At 44.1% G+C, this 23041-nt stretch overlaps 1 protein-coding gene across 1 annotated transcript in view; it reads right to left on the bottom strand.

Moving 5' to 3' along the window:
• Positions 1–23041, bottom strand: part of LOC308609624 (polyprenol dehydrogenase-like) — a 187994-nt gene that overhangs the window by 5626 nt on the left and 159327 nt on the right. The window contains exon 6 of the mRNA XM_081223357.1: positions 15714–15921. Coding sequence (XP_081079483.1) covers positions 15714–15921 — 208 coding nt within the window. The remainder of the gene's footprint in view (positions 1–15713; positions 15922–23041) is intronic.

Genomic DNA, 23041 nt, shown 5'->3' with positions numbered 1-23041 from the left:
GGGTTAGATGAGTTCATGAGGGTGGGGCCCCCAGGATGGGATTAGTGTCCTTAAAAGAGAGGAAGATGCCCCAGAGCTCCCTCTCCACCACGTGAGGACACAGCAAGAAGGCGGCATCTGTAAGCTAGGAAGACAGCCTCGCCAGGGACTAATCTACCCACGCCATAATCTCAGACTCCCAGCCTCCAGAACCTGGAGAAACAAATGACTGTTGCTTAAGCTGCCCAGTCTGCAGTGTTCTACTGGGGCAGCCTGAGCCGATGACTACATGTCCCAACTCTATATTTAAACGAGGATGTCTTCAGGTTATCCAAAAAGCATGAAGAGGAAATAACCAGTACACCTTTCCCCAAATCCTTTTGAACTAGAACCCAACAGACAAAAGTGGTCATGGTACTGGTCCAAGCAGCTTCGGTGGGAACAGCAGAAACTCCTGCAGCACCTACCTGTGCCAGGCGCTGCCCTGCACACCACGAGGGAATCCTTCTGAAGCATCCCACCCCCATTCCTGATGATGCCTTCAAAACACGTCTCAGAAACAAACATCCACGTGGCACCCAGGCCGTGCTGGATATTGGAAAACACTTCGTAAATGCTAGCGCATTTAATCTGTATTCCAACACCACGGCGTGCACACAAATACAGCCTCTAATTTACAGAGGAGGATATGCAGGGATTTTTTTTAACATATTAAAAATGATTCAGTTTTATGAATGAACACATTAAATTCACAGTTCATCGTCTAAATAATGTGTTTCAAAAATCCTCTGTAGGATCCCTGATCAAAATAAAGATGACAAGCATTCAAGAAACATCCTTGTTCTTCTGATACAGTGATCTGAGGACGGTGCCTCCTACAATTTTTAAAATGAAGGCTGCACCTCCCAGGTACACCTGCTGCAGCTCCCAGTACAACTGGATTATCTGTCCCTGTTCACTTGTCATTGATAGGAGCTCTTCCAAGCATGATGAAGTGTGTTTCCTGGGTGCCATGTGCTGGGGAATGAGAGTCGGATTCTGAATAGACAACAAGATGCTCTAAACAGTGGTCCCTCTGGGATAAATAACATCTCCCATTTTACCTGCAGCTTAAAAAAAAAAAAACTAAGATCCTCTTGGAGACTTGTAAGAAAGCAAAGATGTCTCAAATGCGAAGCCAAACCCTGGTAGGAAACATGGTGGCTTTTATCAGAGGCTTCGGAATCCCTGAAGGACAGACGCACGCCGGGGGCCCGGGGCGCAGGGCTGGGGAGAGCACCGTGTATTAACAGCTAAAGTTTTTGTCTGCATGAAGCCAAGAAAGCCAAGAAAGATCATTTAGATAAGAGCCCCCGCGCCCCTGGAGCGGATGACCAGCAGAGGCGGTGGGTCGAGGCTGGGTACAAGCACACAGAAACTAAATAAATAAAATAAAGTGAAGGAAAGAGAGCAGAGGGTGGGGTTTACACTGTGCATAACAGAGCCACGAGCTGTGTGCGGTTAGAGGGGAACACGGATGCCTTATAACTACATAATTATACAGGGCTTTACAGTGTTGCAAATACTTTCCCATGTATTATGTCAGCAATGCTCACAACAGTCTTAGGAGATGGTATTATCCAAATTACGAAAATGAGGGGCAGAGAGGTGGGAGGGGAGGTGCTGCATGGAATGGCCAGGTCTTGCTTCTTCCAGAGACTCCAACCCTCCCCATCTTCCTCATCAGTCATGATGGGTGCGTCACCCACACCCACGGCCATGGCCTCGTGGGTCACCTCCCTTCCTGCCTGCATGTTTGCAACCACAAAATTCCATTTGCACCTCTGAGCTGCAGACAGACGCTCATGGCAGCCCAGCTGGCATCCAGAGGTAGAGACCCTACGTACACACCTCAGGGTCAATCATCCTTCCATCCCCACCTGCCAGTTCCCCCGTTTCCTGGACAGCCACCACCATGCACCCCGATTTCCCTGAGTCAGAAACCCCAAATGACCCGAGTCTTTCTTGGTTCACTTTCCACGGGCAACCAGTCAAGACCACGTGATTTGGTCTCTAGAATCATTCTCAAAACGAACTCCTGCCCCTCTGCACTGGCCTCTAACCAGACCCCAGGTCCATCCCACCATGCCCTCCAGTCCACGGGATGTTCTGTAGACTGGATGCATCTGATCCTACGTCACTGTTTTCTGGGTTTTTTTTTTTTGAAGTACAGCTGATTTACAATGTTGTGCTAATTTCTGCTGCACAGCAAAGTGACTCAGTTGTACACATATAGACGCTTTCTCTTTTCATATTCTTTTCCATGATGGTTTATCACAGGATACAGAATAGAGTTCCCTGTGCTCTATGGTAGGACCTTGTTGTTTATCCATCCTATATATAATAGTTTGCATCGGCTCACCCCAAACTCCCATTCCATCCCTCCCCCCTCCCCTCCCCCTTGGCAACCACAACTCTGTTCTCTCTGTCTGTGACTCTGTTTCTGTTTTGTAGATAAGTTCATTTGTGTCATATTTTAGATTCCACATATAAGTGAGATCAGATGGTATTTGTCTTTCTCTGTGTGGCTTACTTCACTTAGTATGATAATCTCTAGGTCCATCCATGTTGCTGCAAGTGACATTATTTTGTTCTTTTTTATGGCTGAGTAATATTCCATTGTATATATGTACCACATCTTCTTTGTCCACTCATCTGTTGATGGACATTTAGGTTGTTTCCATGTCTTGGCTATTGTAAATAGTGCTGCTGTGAACACTGGGGTGCATGTATCTTTTTGAATTAGAGTTTTGTCTGGATATATGCCCAGGAGTGGGATTGCTGGAACACATGGTAGTTCTATTTTTAGTTTTCTGAGGAATTTCCATACTGTTCTCCATAGTGGCTGCACCAACTTAACATTCCCACCAACAGGGTAGGAGGGTTCCCTTTTATCCACGTCCTCTTCAGCATTTGTTACTTGTAGACTTTTTAATGATGGCCATTCTGACCGGTGTGAGGTGATACCTCACTGTAATTTCGATTTGCATTTCTCTAATGATTAGTGATGTTGAGCATCTTTTCGTGTGCCTACTTGCCACCTGTAATAACATCACTATTGACATCCATTATCGGGCGTCCTGGGAGGAGGTCCAGACCCAATGTCTAAGACACTCATTGGGGCTGGGACCAGTTGTCCTGGGGAGAATGGAGATGGGGGTAGCTCACACCATTTGTGGCGATCTGGGGTTCTGATGAGGGACCCAGCAGACAAGGGAGAAATGACAGTATGGCCACCCTCATCTTGAGCTATTTCTGCATCACCGATGGTCCCAGCCTGGTTCAGGCTCCTTGGACCTTAGCCCAGCATTCAACCCCCTCCAAGGGCTGCACCTTTTGTGTCCTGCATCCACTGCAAGGGCAGATCACTGACACTGTCCTCCTCCTTTCAGCACTCATGAAAATTGCTGAGAAAGCAGAAGTATCCATTGCATGGTACGATGTTGGGACATACCTCCCAATGCCATATTAACTGTCTTCACAGCTCTGTGCAGGGAGATGTCACCAGTCTGAAGGACATCACGCCTTGACTAACTCCCTGCTCCATGCCTCCTAGGGAATCCCATCTGAGATGATGGGATCTTTTTTTTTTTTCTTAAGGTGTACAGAAAATGGAAGATGTTATTTATCCCAGAGGGAGCACTGTTTAGAGCACCTCGTTGTCTATTCAGAATCCGATATTCATTTCCCAGCACACGGCACCCAGGAAACACACTCCATCATGCTTGGTACGTGACATGCACCAGCCTCAGATCACGGTATTGGAAGGACAAGGATGTTTCTTGAATGCTTGTCATCTTTGCTTTGATCAAGGATCCTACAGTGTATTTTTGAAAGGCTTTATTTAGACTATGCTATAAACTGTGAGTTTTAATATATGTTCATTCATAAAACCGAATCGTTTCTAATGTTAAAATAAAATCCCTCCATGTCCCCCTCGGTAAACTGGGGGCAGTATTCGTGCCCACCCCATGGTCTTGTAATACAGATTAAATACACCAACGTTTACAAAGTGCTGTGCAACATCCAGCATGTCGTGGGTGTCATCTGGGTGTTTCTAAGACGTGGGTCAAAGGCATCATCAGGATGGGAGGGGCTGATGCTTCAAGAAGGATTCCCTCGTGGTGTCTGGGGCAGCGCCCAGCACAGCTAGGTGATGCAGGCACCCACCTGAGAGGTGAGTCTTATCAACCAGAAAGGCAGGATCTGAAGCCAATGAGCTTAAAAAGCCACAAGATGATGGTCTGGATACTTGAGATCCAAGGAGAGTGTATGAGTTTCCTCTGGGGGCTCTTGTAAAGCATCACAAAATTGGTGGCTCAGAACAGCACAAAGGTATCATCTTCTTCAAATTCTAAGAGGTCAGAAACATACAGTGAATCTGGGCGAAAAACCAGGTGTGCGCAGCACTGTATTCCTTCTGGAGGTGTCACGGGGAGAGTCTGTTTCCTTGCCTCTTTCAGCTCTGAGAGGCCACTGCATCCCCGCGGTCCTCTATTCCACCTTCAAAGCCAGGAATCCACGACCCCTGCTTCTACTATCACTACTCCCTCTCTGACCCTCAGCCCCCCAACCTCTCTTACGAGGACCCCTGTGATGACCTTGGGCTTCCCCTGGGTCATCCAGCCTCTCCGACGAGAGGCTGACTTCCAAGGAGCCTGGAGTCATGGATGGTGGGTCCCTACGACATGATGGAATGTCAACTGGGGGTGTCACGTGTCTTAAGCTGCTGGGACAGCGTGCTTGCATTTGGATGCTCGGTCCCCGACAACGGAGCAGCTCAGGACTCAGAGGTGAGAGAGAAGGCTCCCTGGACGTGTGTCCTTGAGGTGCTTAATTAGGCCTCTCAGACGCTGAGCGCATCCATCCGAGAACCGGACTTTCTGATCTCCTGTCTTCACTGGACAGATTTAGATGCATGGTGAAGAGAACCGACCACGGGCAGCCATACGTGTTATTCTGACAAGGGCACATTCCACAGGGGAGACCTGATAAAGGGAATTTCAAAGGGCTTATTGGACAGGAGCCCCGACCAGGGGACCAGACACAGTCAGCATTGAAAATCGTGCTTTTTCGTGGTACACGTTGATCTTGAGGGAGTCGGGGGAGGGAGCCAGGATGACACCCCCAAATGCAAGGGCCCGACGGCTTGGGAGATGCAGGTTTTCTGTATCGGAGCTGGATTTGATTTATGAAGCTACTCACTGTTTCCTAGATGCCTGAAGGGCACGCACGCCCTCTGAAGACCTTCCCTGACCCTACGGCACAGACATATGGAATGGTCTTGATTTGCTTGTAGAAAGAACCAATGAAGCCTCATATCTTTATAGATGTATCAACCTGCTGGGTTTTTTCAAGGTACTAACTGGTTTACCCAGGGGACCGGCTCTGAATTTGGAATCAAGTCCACGCCTTTTGATAAGGTGTAGAATAGAGGTTTCGGACTGATATAAAAGAATGCCATTAAATGACATAAAGGGACATAAAGACACATAAATCCTCAAGACTCCCCCCCCCGGCCCCCCAGTGACTGAGGGCACATCCTTGCAGACTTCACACAATGCATGCACACACACGTACGTATAACGAAATAATATGTATAATGATGACATACAATCATCATTATAAAGGTGACATCAGAGCCTGCCATCGTCCTACAGCTTTTTTTCTCTTTACAACTCACATCACTTTTGCTTTATTGACATGGTAACAAATAGGCTTCCACTATGTAATTCTACAGTTTCCATAATTTCCTCTCTTATATATAAAAGCACCATTACTCAGTGCCCTGTGGTTGCACATTTTAAATCCAAATGTGCATGTGATGATCAAAAGATTTTTAAAAAATGATACGTAGGTGAAAGTTTCACCTCAATGTTGGACCACAAAGAAAGAACAACACATACTCTCTCGAGATGTAGAGGGATTCCTGGAGGAATAGGGAGTATGTCTAAGTGTGGATGTTTTGCTAGCGAAAGAACTTAAAATTTGAAAAATTTTAAAATCCTTTGCTTGAGAATTGAGAGACTAAAAGGTGAGCTGATGAAAAAGCAAACTGAAAAGTGTTAATGAAGGTCTAAAAGGAGCCAGGGGAGTAACTGATTTCATTCAACTGGAATTAGAAAGTAGACGATGTCAGTGATGGAACTGGTAAAAGCACATTAGTAAAAACACATTAATTTAAACTTGAAACAGATATGAGAATGCTGCCAGAACTAACCACAGAAGAGGAAGAAACCCTCAACCAAGCAATAAGCATTGAAGGCATTTTGAAAGCTGACTTAGAGTTCCTTTTCTGAAAATTCCCAAACCCTAAGAGTTTTCAAGGGGAATCGTTCCACTTTTCAAAAGCTTCTCATGACAATTAGACTATTCTGAAGCAAAAGGGCGGGAAATAGAAAAGCTTCTTAATTCTCTCTTTTCTTTCTTCCTTTTTTTTTTTTTTAACAAATCATCAAAACTTTACCATCCACCCTTGTCAAAAAACAGAAAGGGGATCTCCAGCTCTGGGATAAATATCAATAAGCAAGTGCTCAATGAAGTCGCTGGGGAACAGAATCCCACAGGGTATTACAGAATAAGGCTCCACGACGGTCAGAATCATTCTAGAAATAAAGACCACCCCTTCTAGGGAACGTACTGATCCACACTACCCAAATAAGGGAGCAAAAGGAAACTAAAATGCAGTCATCCCTCTAGGTCAGAGCCAGCCAACTTTGTCTGCAAACGGCCAGATAAGAAATACTTTTGACTTCTGTGGGCTTTTCGGTCTCTGCTGTAACTACTCAACTCTGCCTTTGTAACATGAAAGCAGCCATGTGTGCCAATAAAACTTTATTCTCAAAACCATGCAGCCAACCCATAGTTGCCTAACCCTGTGCCCCATAGGTCAGGTTTTTATAAAATTAATCTGATACTTTATTTTTTTTAAAGTAAGATAGGAGGACTTCCCTGGTGGTGCAGTGGTTAAGAATCTGCCTGCCAATGCAGGGGACATGGGTTCGAGCCCTGGTCCAGGAAGATCCCACATGCCGCGGAGCAACTGAGCCCATGAGCCACAACTACTGAGCCTGCGCGTCACAACTACTGAAGCCTGCGTGCCTAGAGCCCGAGCTCCGCAACAAGAGAAACCACCACAATGAGAAGCCCACGCACCGCAACGAAAAGCAGCCCCTGCTCGCCGCAACTAGAGAAAGCCCGCACACAGCAACAAAGACCCAACGCAGCCAAAAATAAATATATAAATTTCTAAGAAAAAAAAGATAGGAATGATATACAACATAGCATACAATAAAGTATAATATACAAGTGATAATAGGTATAAGTATTCTTCAGAGAGAAACATTAGATGTTTTCCCTTCAAAATAACAAATTAGCTAGCAGAACAAATTATACATGAGCTACTATTTAATTGCCTAGAGAGTAGATGGGGACATTTTCAAAAGCAGCACACAAAGGAGACAGTCTGATCCATATATGCAGATTAAATAAGCATATGGCTAAAAAAAAAAATTGAGACTGAAAATCTATTAGAAAGTAGAAGATGTCAGTGATGGAACTGGTAAAATCACGTTTTTGTCTATTCTTTTTTTGTTGTTTTTTAAAAATGAAATAGACATTTATTTTCTTTAACATTGTCTTCCTATATTTTGAAATTATATTTCCATGTTCCCACATAGAATGAACCATAAAGCCGTCACCACAGGCTGTACAGGCTCAGAGTATACTGACCACTGTTATCAGTGAGGCCGTTATAATGTGATTCTTCTGGTAATGTGACAGAAATTTTGGAATCTCAATATTTCCTTTTTTAAATAAATTTATTCATTCATTCATTCATTTGTTTTTGGCTGCGTTGGGTCTTTGTTGCTGCGTGCGGGCTTTCTCTAGTTGCGGCAAGCGGGGGCTAATCTTCTTTATGGTGCGCGGGCTTCTCATTGCGGTGGCTTCTCTTGTTGTGGAGCACGGGCTCTAGGCGCACAGGCTTCAGTAGTTGTGGCACACGGGCTCAGTAGTTGTGCCTCGCGGGCTCTAGAGCACAGGCTCAGTAGTTGTGGCGCACGGACTTAGTTGCTCCGCGGCATGTGGGATCTTCCCGGACCAGGGCTCGAACCCGTGTCCCCTACATTGCCAGGCAGATTCTGAACCACTGCGCCACCAGGGAAGCCCAGTATTTCTTAATATATGAAAATTACTTGGGAAGAAATCATGTCCCTTGAATAAATAATCTTCCATATAACTATGTGCATCTAGGAAGTTATAAATCAATGTGCATTCCACAAACGATATATGCCACATACTCCATATATATGTATGCATGTATATGTACATGTGTGCAGATATACACACAGATATACATGTATCTATTTTTTTGTTTCTCCATTTTCTAAATATTTTCTCCTATGTTCTAATATCTTTGGTTATAACCATACAATATTACTTTTTTGTATGTTCTTGAAGCAGAAAATATAAAGGAAAAAGTATCGGCAACATACATAACTGATACAAATCAGCAGCCAGAATAAAGAACAGAGATGAATCCAAGACAGAAAGGCTAAACACCCCCTAGAAAAATGGGGAAAAGGCATTTCCCAGAAGCCAGCATCCAGAGGCCAAATAATCCCACGGAGACTGTTCAACCACAAGGATATTTCGGAAAATACAAATGCAAATTAAAACACAGCCAATGCCATTTCCTGCTCCAGGACTGAGGAGCTTGGCACTTGACCCAAGTTGGCAAAGACTGAAAAGTCCGACACTTAACGCATATGATGAAGATGTTAACCACTGGGAATTCTCAGTACCTGGATTGTGCACTGGGAAAACCAAATGGAATTCCCAGGAAACGTGAACATGTGAGAACCTTCTAGCCTTAAAATGTCACTGCCTGTGATATTCCCTAGAGAAAGTGAGACGTGGCGATCCGTGGAGGACCCATCACGGCAAAGCTGCGGTAACAGGAAAGAACCAGAAAGAACCCAAGTGTCCTTGACCCTGAGAATGAATCTGAACCATGATGTATGTGCAGGTGGACGACGTCACAGGGATGGAAATCAATAATCTACTTCTACATGCATCAACATGGGCAGATCTCCAACATTGAATACTAAGTGCTTTGGGGTAAACTGTGACTCCTCAAAAGACATGTTGTAGCCCTAGTCCCTGAACAGGACTGTATTTGGAAATAGGGTCTTTGCAGCCATGAAGGGTCTGAGATGTGGTCCTCCTGGAGGAGGGTGGTCCTACATCCAATGACAGGGTCCTTCTAAGACACAGAAGAGGAGAGATACAGACACAGTGGAGAAGCCACGTGAAGACAGAGGCAGAGACGGGAGGGATGTGGCCACAAGCCCAGGGACGCCTGGAGCCCCCAGAAGCCGGAAGAGGCGGGAAGGACCCTCCCCTGGAGCCTCTGGAGGGAGCGCAGCCCTGGGACACCTTAACCTCAGACGTCTGGTCGCCAGGACCGGGAGAAGCATGAATGTCTGTGGTTTTAACCCATCTGATTTGTAGTCATTTATTATAACGACCCCAGGAAACAAATTTATGGTGCAGAGAAAGCAAATCACAGACATTACTCTACTTATGTCAGGATGAAAAAATGCAAAATTAAATTTCAGAGACACACCCATGTAATGAGAAACAGGAGAATGGGTAACACCACACCTGGGATAGGGGTTACGTCTCGGGGGAGGAAGGAAATTGCATCTGGAGAAAAGCACGGCATGGCAGATGCTGTGATGACATGTGTGCTCATTTATTATTGACTTTTAAATATTTTATTTATTCTGCTGTGTTCAGAGTTTGTAATATTTTTAATAAACCCTATTCAGAACCGAAACAAACATCAGCATTTCATAAAATAATTAGGAATCAATGCAATAAATATATGGGCATTTATGCAGAATTAATAAGGCACCTCTGAAAAGCTCTAAGATGTTGATCACCAGGTTCCCAAGTGTGGCTTTTCCAAGACCAACAAGCAATTCTGCGACTCCAGCTGGGTGTCCTACAATTCAGCTCCATTCTGACACGTCTACCTGGAGGTAGCCTCAGACCCCACAGGTGAAGGGCTCAGTCCCACAGGACTACCCCTCCTCCCTCTACCACAATTCTGACGCCAGGTGGTCACCTATGCTTCAAACCAACTGGCTATAGATGGAAGGTTGCCATGACCCCTCCTGGGGTTCAGTTAATTGGCTAGAATGGCTCACAGAAGTCAGGAAGTATTTTACTCACTAGATCACCAGTTTATTATAACAGCAGATAACTCAGGAACAGCCAGATGGGAAAGATGCAGAGGGTGAGATCTGCGGAGGGGGCAGGGGACCCCCAAACCCTCTCCAGGCTGTCACTTTCCTGGTACCTCCATGTGTTCACGAACTAGGAAACTACTTGAACCCTGACCTTTGGGGGTTTTATGGAGGCTTCATGACACAGGCACCATTGATTACATTATTGGCCATTGGTGATGGATTCAACCGCCAGCCCCTCTCCCCCTCCCGGGAGGTCAGGGGGTGGGAATGAAAATCCCAACCCTTTAGACGCTGCTTGGTTTCCCTGGCAACCAGCTACCATCCTTAAGTGAGTTCCAAAGGGCACACCTCATGAACATAACAAGAGACACCTTTCAGGCTCTCAACACTCGGGAAACTCCAAGGGTTTTAGGAGCTCTGTGCCAGAAATGGGGACAAAGACCAAGCACATATATTTCTTATTATAAACCACAATATTGCAAGCATCAAGAAAGACATGGTCAAAACAAGAGATGACCTATATTCAGACAGAGAACAGCACTGTCTGAAATCTTGAGGCTCCCTGAATTAAATTAAAAATCCTCCCTCCCAGGGGATTTATGTATCCAATACTGTAAAGCAACCATACTCCAATAAAAAAAAAAAATTCCCCCTCCCAAATTAAGTTTTCTTACAATGATTATATCGGTTGTGAAAAGATGACAACCACCAAAATGTACAAAATATGAGCAAATGATTACACAGGAGACCCCCTCCTCCTAGATGCTATTTTTCTTGATTTGCAAAATCATCTAAAAGGTGGTCTGGAAAGATAATCAGTTCAGAGTCAGGAAAGGTAGGACAAGAGAGTGATGGTGTAGATAAAGGTAAATTCAGAACAGATGGAAGCAAGGGTAGGTTTTTAGGAAACACCTTTAGTAAGTGTCATGGTTGGCGGTTTTAGTAACCGTCATGGTGTGCGGTCAGCAGGGAAGGATGGACCCTTGGACACAGGGTTCCCAGTGTGAACAGAAATGAGCACCTGTGGTCCCCCTACATCACCCCCTGCGGACATCACCTAGGCTAACTAAGGATTCAGTTGCTGTCACAGGTAAAAATACTGGAAGGGAATTTCTAATCACATCAGCCCAGAAACCATGAAAGTTAAACAACAAAACAATTTACAACAAGAAAAAAAAAAAGTTAACCGCTTGACTCATTCTGGCAAAAAAGCACTTTCTCTAAGACCAGAAGACAGAAGAATTCTGGGGACCAATCGTGGAAGATGAAACAAGTGATTATGTCCCTAATATACAGAAAAGCTTTTTCTGAATCATCACCTCCCCTCTGCAACACACACACACACACACACACACACACACAGATAAGTGTCCCCAGAGGACAAGAACCAACAATGTGCACAAGTTGTCACATTCACAAAGGGAAATTAGATTTTAAACAGAACCACAAAGGGGAACCGGGTGATTCAGGAGAGGTGGGTTTTGATGGCCTGCTGACAAAGATGTAATTACAGCTGGCCTTGGCTGGATGCTGGGGCCCAGTTGTAACTGTTAATTCATATTTGTGAGAATCTGAGTTCCACGGGTGGCCCCAAAATGCTGCACTGAGGAGAGCCCAGTGGTGGAGAACTCAGGGCAACCACTGTCATTTATGGCATCCACCCTCCCCTCCAGGGCTCTGGCGATCATCGTTTCTAATCTCTGTGACCTCGTGGTGAGAAAGAAATGAATATGGTCCACCTGCCAAGACTGTGGAAGCTGATCAGCACCTCCCACTGAAAGGTGACGGTCAGAGAAAAGAAAGATGTAATCCTAACAAGAAGCCAGACACTGTTCTGTAAACATACCATCTTACCGTTAACGGGAAAAAAATGCAGTTAAATGGGACCACATATGGTCTAGGGGCAAAACACTAGAAAATTATCAGCAGAAATGTGTTGTGGGAATTTGGGTACCAGATTTTAAATGTGCACAGCCTCTAGATAAACAAACTCGTTTTTAAGAATTTATCCTAAAGAAATAATCACACAAAAGACCTAAACAGACATGTCTCCAAAGAAGACATACAGATGGCCAACAGGCACATGGAAATATGCTCAACATCACTAATTATTAGAGAAATACAAATCAAAACCACAATGAGGTATCACTTCACACCCGTCAGAACGGCCATCATTAAAAAGTCTACAAACAATAAATGCTGGAGAGGGTGTGGAGAAGAGGGAACCCTCCTGCACTGTCGGTGGGAATGTAAATTGGTGCAGCCACTATGGAGAACAGTATGCAGGTTCCTTAAAAAACTAAAAATACAGCTACCATATGATCCAGCGATCCCAAATATCTGGAGAAAACTCGAATTCAAAAAGATACATGCACCCCAATGTTCACTGCAGCACAATACCCAATAGCCAAGACATGGGAGCAACCTAAGTGTCTGTCGACAGTTGAATGGATAACAAAGATGTGGTACATATACACAATGGAATACTACTCAGCCATAAAGAAAGAATGAAATAATGCCATTTGCAGCAACATGGATGCAACTGACAAAGCCACATACCATATGATATCACTTATATGTGGAATCTAATTTTTTTTAATGATACAAATGAACTTATTTATGAAACAGAAACAGACTCAGACATAGAAAACAAACTCATGGTTACCAAGGGGGAAAGCGGGGGAGGGACACATTAGGATTTGGGGATTAATAGATACACACTCCTATATATAAAATAGATAATCAACAAGGGCCTACGGTAGAGCACAGGGAACTATATTCACTATTTTTTTTTTTTTTTTTTTTTTTTGTGGTACGCGGGCCTCTCACTGTTGTGGCCTCTCCCGTTGTGCAGCACAGGCTCCGGACGCGCAGGCTTAGCGGCCGTGGCTCACGGGCCCAGCCGCTCTGCGGCATGTGGGATCTTCCCGGACCGGGGCACAAACCCGTATCCCCTGCATCGGCAAGCGGACTCTCAACCACTGTGCCACCACGGAAGCCCTATATTCACTATCTTGTAATAACCTATAATGGAAAAGAATCTGAAATAGAATATCTCTCTCTATATATATATATAAAATATATATATATAACTGAATCACTTTGCTGTACACCTGAAACTAACACAACGTTGTAAATCAACTACACTTCAATAAAAAGCAAAAAAAAAACCCAAAAATAAAAAGCAATGTTTTTAAAGAAAAGCAAGAAATAATCACAGAAACATCAATGTGTCTAGGGGCACAGGGCCTCCTTGGGCAGGTAGGTAACTTCACCCCTATGCTTCCAGTGTGGACAGTAAAATAACGACAACCATGGTCTTTATGGGCCTCACCAGGTTACTTGGGGATTAACTGTATATAAAGAAATTGTTTTTAGCTTGTATCTCATACAGAGGGTGGCAGACTGGATGTTAATTTTTCTTATGATTATTGCACTTATCAGGGTAAAACGGATAACAACCTAACTGCACCAGAAAGGAAGTCTGATCAAGAAATAGATACCCGAAAGGGCAATGTAGTGGGGGAGGATTAAGAGGTATAGGCTATTAGGCATAAAATAAGCTCCAAGGATACAGTGTACAACACCAGGAATATAGCTGATATTTTCTAATAACTATAAATGGAGTCCGACGTTAAAAAAAAAAAAACCCAGAGACCCCGGCATACTAGATTGTCAGGGCTCACTCTACGTGGGCAAAATGGGGCAGGAGGGACACTCAAACAGGAACATGGGGAACCTTTAATCGAAGGGATTTGAGGGGCCTGGCATTCATCATTTCTCACTTCAGCATCATTTGAGCCATGGCCATGGCGGCAGGCACATGTCACCAAGCCTTCCATGTGTCCCCAGCTCCTACTTGCTGGCCTCACCCCCTGTGTCTGGTTCAACGTGTACTGTGAGAGCCCGCCCTTAGCCCTGGCATCCAGCCATGGCTGTGCTGTGCCCTGGGTGTCCGATGCCCCGTGGAGAGGGGTCTGCTGAGGTCCTGCGGGACCCAGATGAGTCCTCCACGTGGGCTTTGGTGGGACTGGGACTGACATGTCCACACAGCTGGGTATAAAATAGAGAACCAACAAGGCCCTACTGTAGAGCATAGGGAACTCTACTCACTATCTTAAAATACCTATAATGTCGTGGATGGACCTAGAGATTCTCATACGGAGTGAAGTCAGACAGAGACAAATACTGTGTGGTATCACTTATATGTGCAATCAAAAAAAATGACACAAATGAACTTAATTACAAAATAGAAACAGACTGACAGGCTTAGAGAACAAACTTATGGTTATGGGCGGAAGGGTCGGGGGGAGGGAGAGATTGGGAGTTTGGGACTCACGTATACACACGGCTGTATATAAAATAGAGAACCAACAAGGCCCTACTGTAGAGCACAGGGAACTCTACTCAGTATGTTACAATAACCTGTAATGTCATGGATGGACCTAGAGATTCTCATATGGAGTGAAGTCAGACAAAGACAACTACCATGTGGTATCACTTATATGTGCAATCCAAAAAAAGATGACACAAATGAACTTAATTACAAAATAGAAACAGACTGACAGGCCTAGAGAACAAACTTACGGTTATGGGGGGAAGGGTCGGGGGGAGGAATAGATTGGGAGTTTGGGGTTAGCAGATGCAAACTCTCACAGGTAGAATGGATAACCAACAAGGACCTGCCGAAGAGCACAGGGAACTCTACTCAATATACTGTAACAACCGAAATGAGAACAGAATCTGAGAAAGAGTGGACACATGTATATGCATAACTGAATTGCTGTGCCGTACCCATGAAATTCACACCACATGGTTCATCAACTGTATGCCAACAGAAAATAAAAAGTAAAAGAGAAGCAAAGCTTTGTCCAAGGAGACACCGCGCACAGGGCAGCACAGACACAAGCGGGCAGCACACACGATTATTCCCGAACCGGAGGGAGACTGGAGGGGAAGACACACGGCTTTCACTTCTAGAGGCAGACAGGTGTCCTTCCAACGCCCTTCAAGAGCGCGCAAACCAGGGCCAGGGAGAGACCAGAAGAACAACCCCAGATGCCGCCTGCTTTTTCAAGACAGGACCCTCTGAGACCCATCAGCCCCGAGTCAGACACGCTCGCATGACCAGGGTCCCTGGGAGCAAAAGCAAGCCCGCCGCCGGCCTCTGACTGAAATCGATTTTTCTCCTTTCCAACAACAACAAGAACAAAAAATGCTGACACCCGCGTGGACACACAGGGGAGGGTTCTGCCTCGGTGCTTCTTATGTCGGCAATGGGACCACGGGCTCCCAGGCCACGAGGATGCTCATCGTCCTGAGGACACCCACGGGCACGAGTACAGAAAGCCCAGCCCCTTCGGGAAGGTGCAACCAAACTGCACACGTGGGCTCGTAGCACACAAGCCACAGCAACACACCCGACCATCGCAGCCTTACCTTGAATAACAACCAGCCGAATAGCCTCTTAATGAGCCGTGTGCCCCAGAAGACGTGTCTATACAGGTCGGTGTCCACCACGCCGGGGTCGGCCACGTTGGCGGTCACAGGGCTGCCCATGGCCTCCAGCAGTGCCTGCAGGTGGTACGTGAACAGCACCAGGGCCAGCTTGCTCTGGGCGTACGCCGCGTGCGCCGAGTAGCTGTTGCTGCAGAAGCAAAGCGGGAGAGGGTGTGAAACGCAGGCATCTGGCCCTGATTTTCCCCTCGCCCGGCCGGGGAGGCAATCTCCAGCTACAGGCTGAGGGCAGCTACACACACACCTGAGTTCAAGTGTGTTACGAGAATTGTTTCCATCTCTGAGGACTAACTGCGTTTTTCTCTCCTCCGAACGCTCAGCGCTTGGGAAACAGGCCCTGACGCGTGTCCTGCTCGGATGCAGCCTGTCCAATTTGGCTCCCTATCATTGCAGATTATGTTAAGAGGGGCACAACATGTTGACAACCAGGGATGCCTTTCTGGCAAAACACATCGTTTCTCATTTGTCAGGGATTAGTCACTTTCTTCAGGCCCATAGTTCCTTTTCCTGAATTTTATGGGATATGAATACAGCCCCACCTGATTTCCTTCTTCCAGTGGGATGTGCCCCATATTCTATGTTACTTTCACTTTCAACCTCAGAGGTGTCTCCTAAGTTGGGAGAAAATCCATCCATGGAATCACCCTCGTGGGAGTTTCACACAAAGATGAAAAGAAGGAAATCAGAGTCATCGCGTGAAACGCAGAGAAAACACTCTTTGGAATTCAATGGACAAAGGCTCTTCCTAAATAGGAATTAAAAATTGCAATAAATGGGGGCTTCCCTGGTGGCACAGTGGTTAAGAAACCACCTGCCAACGCAGGGGACACGGGTTTGAGCTCTGGTCCGGGAAGATCCCACATGCCGCGGAGCAACTAAGCCCGTGTGCCACAACTACTGAGCCTGTGCTCTAGAGTCTGTGAGCCACAACTACTGAGCCCGCATGCCACAACTACTGAGGCCCTAGAGCCTGTGCTTCGCAACAAGAGAAGCCACTGCAATGAGAAGCCCATGCACTGCAACAAAGAGTAGCCCCTGCTCGCTGCAACTAGAGAAAGCCTGCGTGCAGCAACAAGGACCCAACGCAGCCAAAAGAAAAAAAAAAAAGATTGCAATAAATGAACTAAACTGACTAAATGATTCAGAAAAGTGAACTGAGAAAACGTGACCAAGGAAAGCACAGAAGGGGACAAAAATAATAAAAGGAAAAGGTAAATATTAGAACGTAGAAAACAGGACAAGAAAGGGTATCAGAGAAATCAAGCCTCGTATGCTTACTTGCCGAATGAGACTTTCTGAAAAACCTCAATTCTGTAAATTGCACACATGGGCGCTTGTCTGTTCCTATGTGACAACCACATCAACCCCTTTTCGGACTGGGTCCTGCCTCCTGCTGTTTCCTGGGTAGCATCTTTCTTCCTCATCAGCATGTCCCCACGGTGTGCCCATCACATAGCCCCTTGTCACAAGAGGCCACAGGCAAACTCTGAGGTTTGGCCTCGGGTCCATGCAGTTTAAGCTGGAAAATAAACCCCAGGTCTTTTGTCTGAAAGATGACTCAGAACATGTCAGCCAAGGGTGACACCGGACAAGCTTGCCGCAGGGCATTGGCCAAAGGAATTCCAAACAGATCTTTTGTTGGAGGGAGGAATTAAGACAAAAATAGAGCACAGTTCTGAGCACAGATGCCCTCCTGTGATCCACGACAACCTCCCAATTATCGTCAAGATACTTGTTTCTGGCAGATTCCTCCTGTCTCTTCCCCCCAGAAGAGGAACGAGCTCCAGGGAAGAGGGAGTTATATAAGTGGGGGGGAGAGAAAGGCTGAACTTTCACCTTGGAATTGGGCCATTCTGACATCACGTGCACGCGTTTGCTCCTGAATTACCAGGGCTGTTTGAGAGGGAACAGGAATCCTGAATTTAGAAAGAAGAGAGGGAACCATAAATGTGCAGATTCCTCAAGGGTAAATTGACAAGTGATGTAACTATGGTTTTCTATGGTAGCATGGAGAAGAGAGAACGGAAATTCTCTAAAAATACTATGTGGGGGGCAAAGTCAATACATTTCTCTACAGGAGGAAAAAGAAATCAAGAGTACAAGTCATTTCAGGAGAGGTTCCCTGGTGGATTTAAAGATAAATAAACATCCACGGTAGAACTAGAAAAGAATCAAAGCCGATCCACAAGAGGACATGATTCCCCATGAAAGTTTATAAATAAAGGCCCGAGGAATGGCAGAGATACTTGCTGTTTAAAACAATGAAGAGACTGTTGCAATTTTAACAGACAGAAGGCAGCTGAAACGGAGAATCAATCCACAAACTTAAGCAGAGGTGGAAGAAATGCATGAAATGTCTGCATGGCTTGATTCGAAACATGAGATTTTTAATACATTGCTTTTGTAATGAATGGTGTCAAAAGGTAAAATGGAAACCATAAACATCTATCTTTGTTTTCAATAAATAATAATCTATTGATGTAACTACTTCGTAACTAATTTGAAAGTCCATCTGAAACAACAGTAGAGACAGTCTTGTGGTAGCCTTTTTGTCCGGGAGGAAAGATTTTTCTCCTGTACTTTTGTGTTCTGTACCTGAGGCCTGCAAATTAAACCACCGAGTGTCAGATTAAAGAGAGAAGTATACCAATTTTACTTCTAATTTTACACGTATGGGGAACTTCACAGAAAAGAAGAGAAAACCCCAAAGAGTTGGGCAGTCCTCATTTCTCACAAGTTTCTGCTTTTAGTCAGATAAGGGAGGCTCCAGAAAGGCAACCTTCTGCATCTGTTGCTCACTGAGCCACCTGAGACCAGGTGCTAAGTGCACATGGTCCGCTAGTGCCCCCATGCTCAGCAAGATACCAGGAACGTAGCAGGTCATACATTTCCGCTAAGTAGATGAGGTTTTCAAGTTCTCATCAAAGACAAAATTACTATTGCCTATGACAATAAATGCACACCCACATATTTCTACTTTTTAAAATATACACACGTAAAACCTACATTTTAATAAAGTATTGTAAGGGGGAAAATCTTTTCCCTCTATCCTCTTAGGTTCTGTTCTGGGGCCTGTAAATCAAACTGCTAAAGGACAGTTTAACAAGAGAAAACAGTTTTAATTACATACATACATATAGGAATTCCCAAAATGATGTGATTCAAGGAGGTGGCCAGATGATAGAGGCTTATATACCATCTTAGGGTAAACAAAGGAAAAGGGGTTTTGGGATTCTGGGTGGAGGAGGCAGGTTATGGGAAGGCAGGAAATGTGTGTATATAAATAAGGACTGTCTTGTTATGCAAAAAAGAGTCTCTCGGGTGAAAAGAGTCATCTCCAGGAGTAGCTCTCTTCCTGGAATGGAGACATTACTACAAAGGGAAAATCCCTGGATAAATGTAAATTTCCTTTACAAAACAGTAAATTGATACTTTATTTTTTAGACAGGTGGGGGTGGTGGTGGGGGGTGGTAAAGAGCATTTCCTGGGTCTGCTTGTTCTCAATTGCCTTTAGCTCAAAAGATCCCATGGATCAAAGAGGTACATTTGGGGCTGGCATGTTCTGGTCCCCTTTAGTAGGACCAAAGTATACCTTGGGAGAACTTTTTAAGAATTATATTAATTTTTCATTATTATAAAAGAAATATATATTGGTTGTAAAAAAAAATTACAAAGCTCAAAGAAGAATAGAAAATCAATTCCGTAGTGATTTCAGTGTTCTCCTCCACCAAGAAATGCCCATCGATCCCACTGCAGGACTGAGTGTGTATATATATTTGTATATACACATATACACATACATGTATATGAACGTGTGTATACATGTGTATACACACATATGTATATATACTCATATATACATATATGTATGTCTATATATGTGTATATATACTCATATATACATAGATGTATCTGTGTCTACATATATATTCATATACTCATATATATGTATATGTCTATATACATATACTCATATATATGTGTCTATATATGTGCCTATATATATTCATATATATGTATATGTGTGTCTATGTGTCTCTATAGTCATATATACATATATGTCTCTATATATGTGTGTATACATATTCATATATATAGGTTTGTCTATATGTGTGTCTATATATATACCCATATACGTATATATGTGTGTGTATAGATATATGTTTGTGTGTGTGTGTGTGTGTGTGTGTATATATTCCGTCCTATCTTAAAGATGACTCTTCTCACTGGCTTTCCACAATCTTTGACTTACACCGTATTAATCCATATGCTTTCTACTCAGCGCCATTGATTTTTTAACTACTTCCACACCAGTGGTCAAGGTTCCTTCTGGGCACTGCTCTCTACTGCCCACAAGCAAACTATCGCCCACCTGTCCTAGAAAACCATTTTGCATTATTTTAAGTGTCTCACGAGGAGTCCGTTTCCTGAACTCCCTCAATCCCATGAGAAATCATGCCTATGACTACAGGATTTATAAGACAGTATCTTGAAAACCATTAATTCACTGAGCTTTCGTGTTGAAGGAAAACCTCAGTGAAACACACATGACCCTGAATGTGGATATGATTAAGGGTATCTGAGGTCTGTGTTTTCAGCGTATTATAGAAAACATTATTCCCCTCTTGCCGTTGGAGATCAGAAAAAACCAACCGGCCTGGACAGTTTATTTTAAGAAAGGAGCTCTTCACTGATTATCTTGATGGACACCGTGCCGTATGTGTGTGTGTGTGATGGCTCCGTCCCACTCCAGTAAGACAACTGACTCTGTGATGTTGACTTCATATGAGTAAGTCCCATTTGCTTCCCTTAAAAGTTCAATTCGGAGACAGTAACACCTCAGCACATGGCAAACACAATTATGGAAACTCCACGTACTACCCATAACCTAGTTTCCAACTGGCGCGTTTTGGATGCTGGTCAAGCCTGAAAACGATCAGTCTGCAAGGAGGACCCACATCCAGTACGTCGGTAAGTAAATAATCCCTGAGCTCCAAACTGAAGTTTTCCCTGGACAAGACGAAGAACTGCCTTGCATTCTGCCTTGGTGTCCTAGGTTTAACATGACAGAGGAAGATGGAAAGAGAGGCCACCCACCAGGACCTCTGAAAATATCGTGAGCTAACAGGAGTCTCTGTCCTTCCACGAAGAGAAGTCGGCAGACACAGCCCGGGATGTGGCAGGGCCACCTGTGAATTCCAGCCTCATCCAAACACCTGCTAGAGTTGGTCACAGAAGCATGGCAAGGGTGCCGGCTGCCTGTAAGGGTCCCAGGACACACACACACACACACACACACACACACACACACTGAACATGCTAAATGTTTAGTGAAAACCACATCAGTGCAGGACAGCATATTTATAACATGACATCTCACCCCAGAGGTGCCACAAACAACGATATAGGATGTGAAGATGTACTTGTGAATAAAATAGTGAAAAACGGCCCCAAAGTTAAATAAGTTTGGGAAACTCAAACCAAGACAGCTATTTTCACAAGACAGTGCTGTGCCTATAACGTGTCCATGATTATTGTGTCTCCAAAGCAAGGTCAGGCTGAAATAACGTGAGCCTTAAAAGGTTAAGGATCTATCTACTGGGGATGGACCAATGGTGCGTGCTGTGGGCTGAACTGTTTCCCCCCTCTTCCCATAACAGAAGAGGTTATGCTGGAGTCCTAACCCCCAGGACCTCAGAATAGGACCTTCCTTGGAAATAGGGTCTTTACAGAGGTGATCAAGTTAAAATGAAGTTGTTTGGGTGGGCTACAATCCAGTATGACTCGTGCCATAAAGCAAACTCCAGAAGCTGGAGAGAAGCCTGCAAGAGACTGAGCCTGGGTGGGTTCCTCCTAGGGCCTCCACGAGGGACCCACCCTGCCTAACCAGCCAACCTTGATTGTGGACTTCCAGTCTCCAGGTCTGTGACACAATAACTTTCCATTGTTCTAAGGTACCCAGATTTCTGGTACTTTGTCATGGCCGCCCCAGGAAACTCATAGAGTAACCATTGTTTTACAAAAGCAAAAGTTACTGGGAAATTGGCAGTCCAGTGGTTAGGACTTGGCACTTTCATTGCCGTGGTCTGGGTATGATCCCTGGTCAGGGAACTAAGATCCCGCAAGCCACATGGTGCGGCCAAAAAAAATTATTTAAAAAATAAAATAAAATAAGCTACAAGGATATACTGTACAGCACAGGGAATATAGCCAATATTTTATAATAACTGTAAATGGAATAGAATCTTAAAAAATTGTCAATCACTCTGTTGTACACCTGTAACTTATATATTATATAATATTGTGTGGCAATTTTTAAAAAAAGATGTAACAGAGCTTTGTGCACAGTTGATACCTTTAAAGTCAGTCTCTCTCTCCCTCTCATATATAGGTAAATTATAACTATAAACATATAATTATAATTGCATAATTACATAAATATTGCAATATTTTATATCATTTACATATTATATATAATTAAATATTATAGATATACAAGTATTAAATATATTAGATATATAATTTTTTTACTTAAATAGTATATAGCTTTTTCACCCTCTTCCCACTAAATATAACATTTTTTTTTTTTAAACAAAGCTATCCACTACATCATGAGTCTTGTTCATTGACTACAATTTTCCAGAGATTCTGCTCACCTCTTCCATTAGAATTTCTTCTGTAGGAGGAGGGACTGAGTGCAGCCGGGCAGAGGTGACAAGCCCTCTCGTGTGTAACAACCCACCTGGGTTTGGAACACTTTATGCTTTTACAAGTGATATATGCTTGACAAGTACGCTCCTTATGCAAGCCAGCAAATCAATCTTGTCAATTAACCATCATCACCAGTGGTGTTTACATCAGGTGCAAGCCAAGAATTCTTTTTTTTTTTTTTTTTTTTTCTACCCCGAAAGGCAGCATGTTTTCAACCCAAGTGGTTCTCAAATGTCAGCATGCATTAAGGGCCCCTCAGAGGACGTGTTAAAATTTCCAATGCCTGGCCACACACCCTGAGTTGTTTTGTTTTGTTTTTAACACAGTTTTAACATTTTAACAGTCTATTGTCCAGCCTTTAAAATAGAACAAGAGTGAGTTGGGCTCTTTTGGTTTTTTTAAAGGTAATTTTCTGTATGTTTATTATAGAATTAAAAGGCTATACGTGGCATGGTCTGAAGTAGAATATACACTATAAGGTATATATAAAATTTACTTGGAGGGGACAGGTTGCTAGGAAATACCTTTTTATTTTTTTT

This window comes from Mesoplodon bidens (genome assembly GCF_964165515.1).
Source record: "Mesoplodon bidens genome assembly, chromosome: Y".
NCBI lineage: Eukaryota > Metazoa > Chordata > Mammalia > Artiodactyla > Ziphiidae > Mesoplodon > Mesoplodon bidens.
The sequence above is the reverse complement of the archived record's forward strand: the minus strand, read 5'-3'. Positions and strand labels throughout refer to the sequence as shown.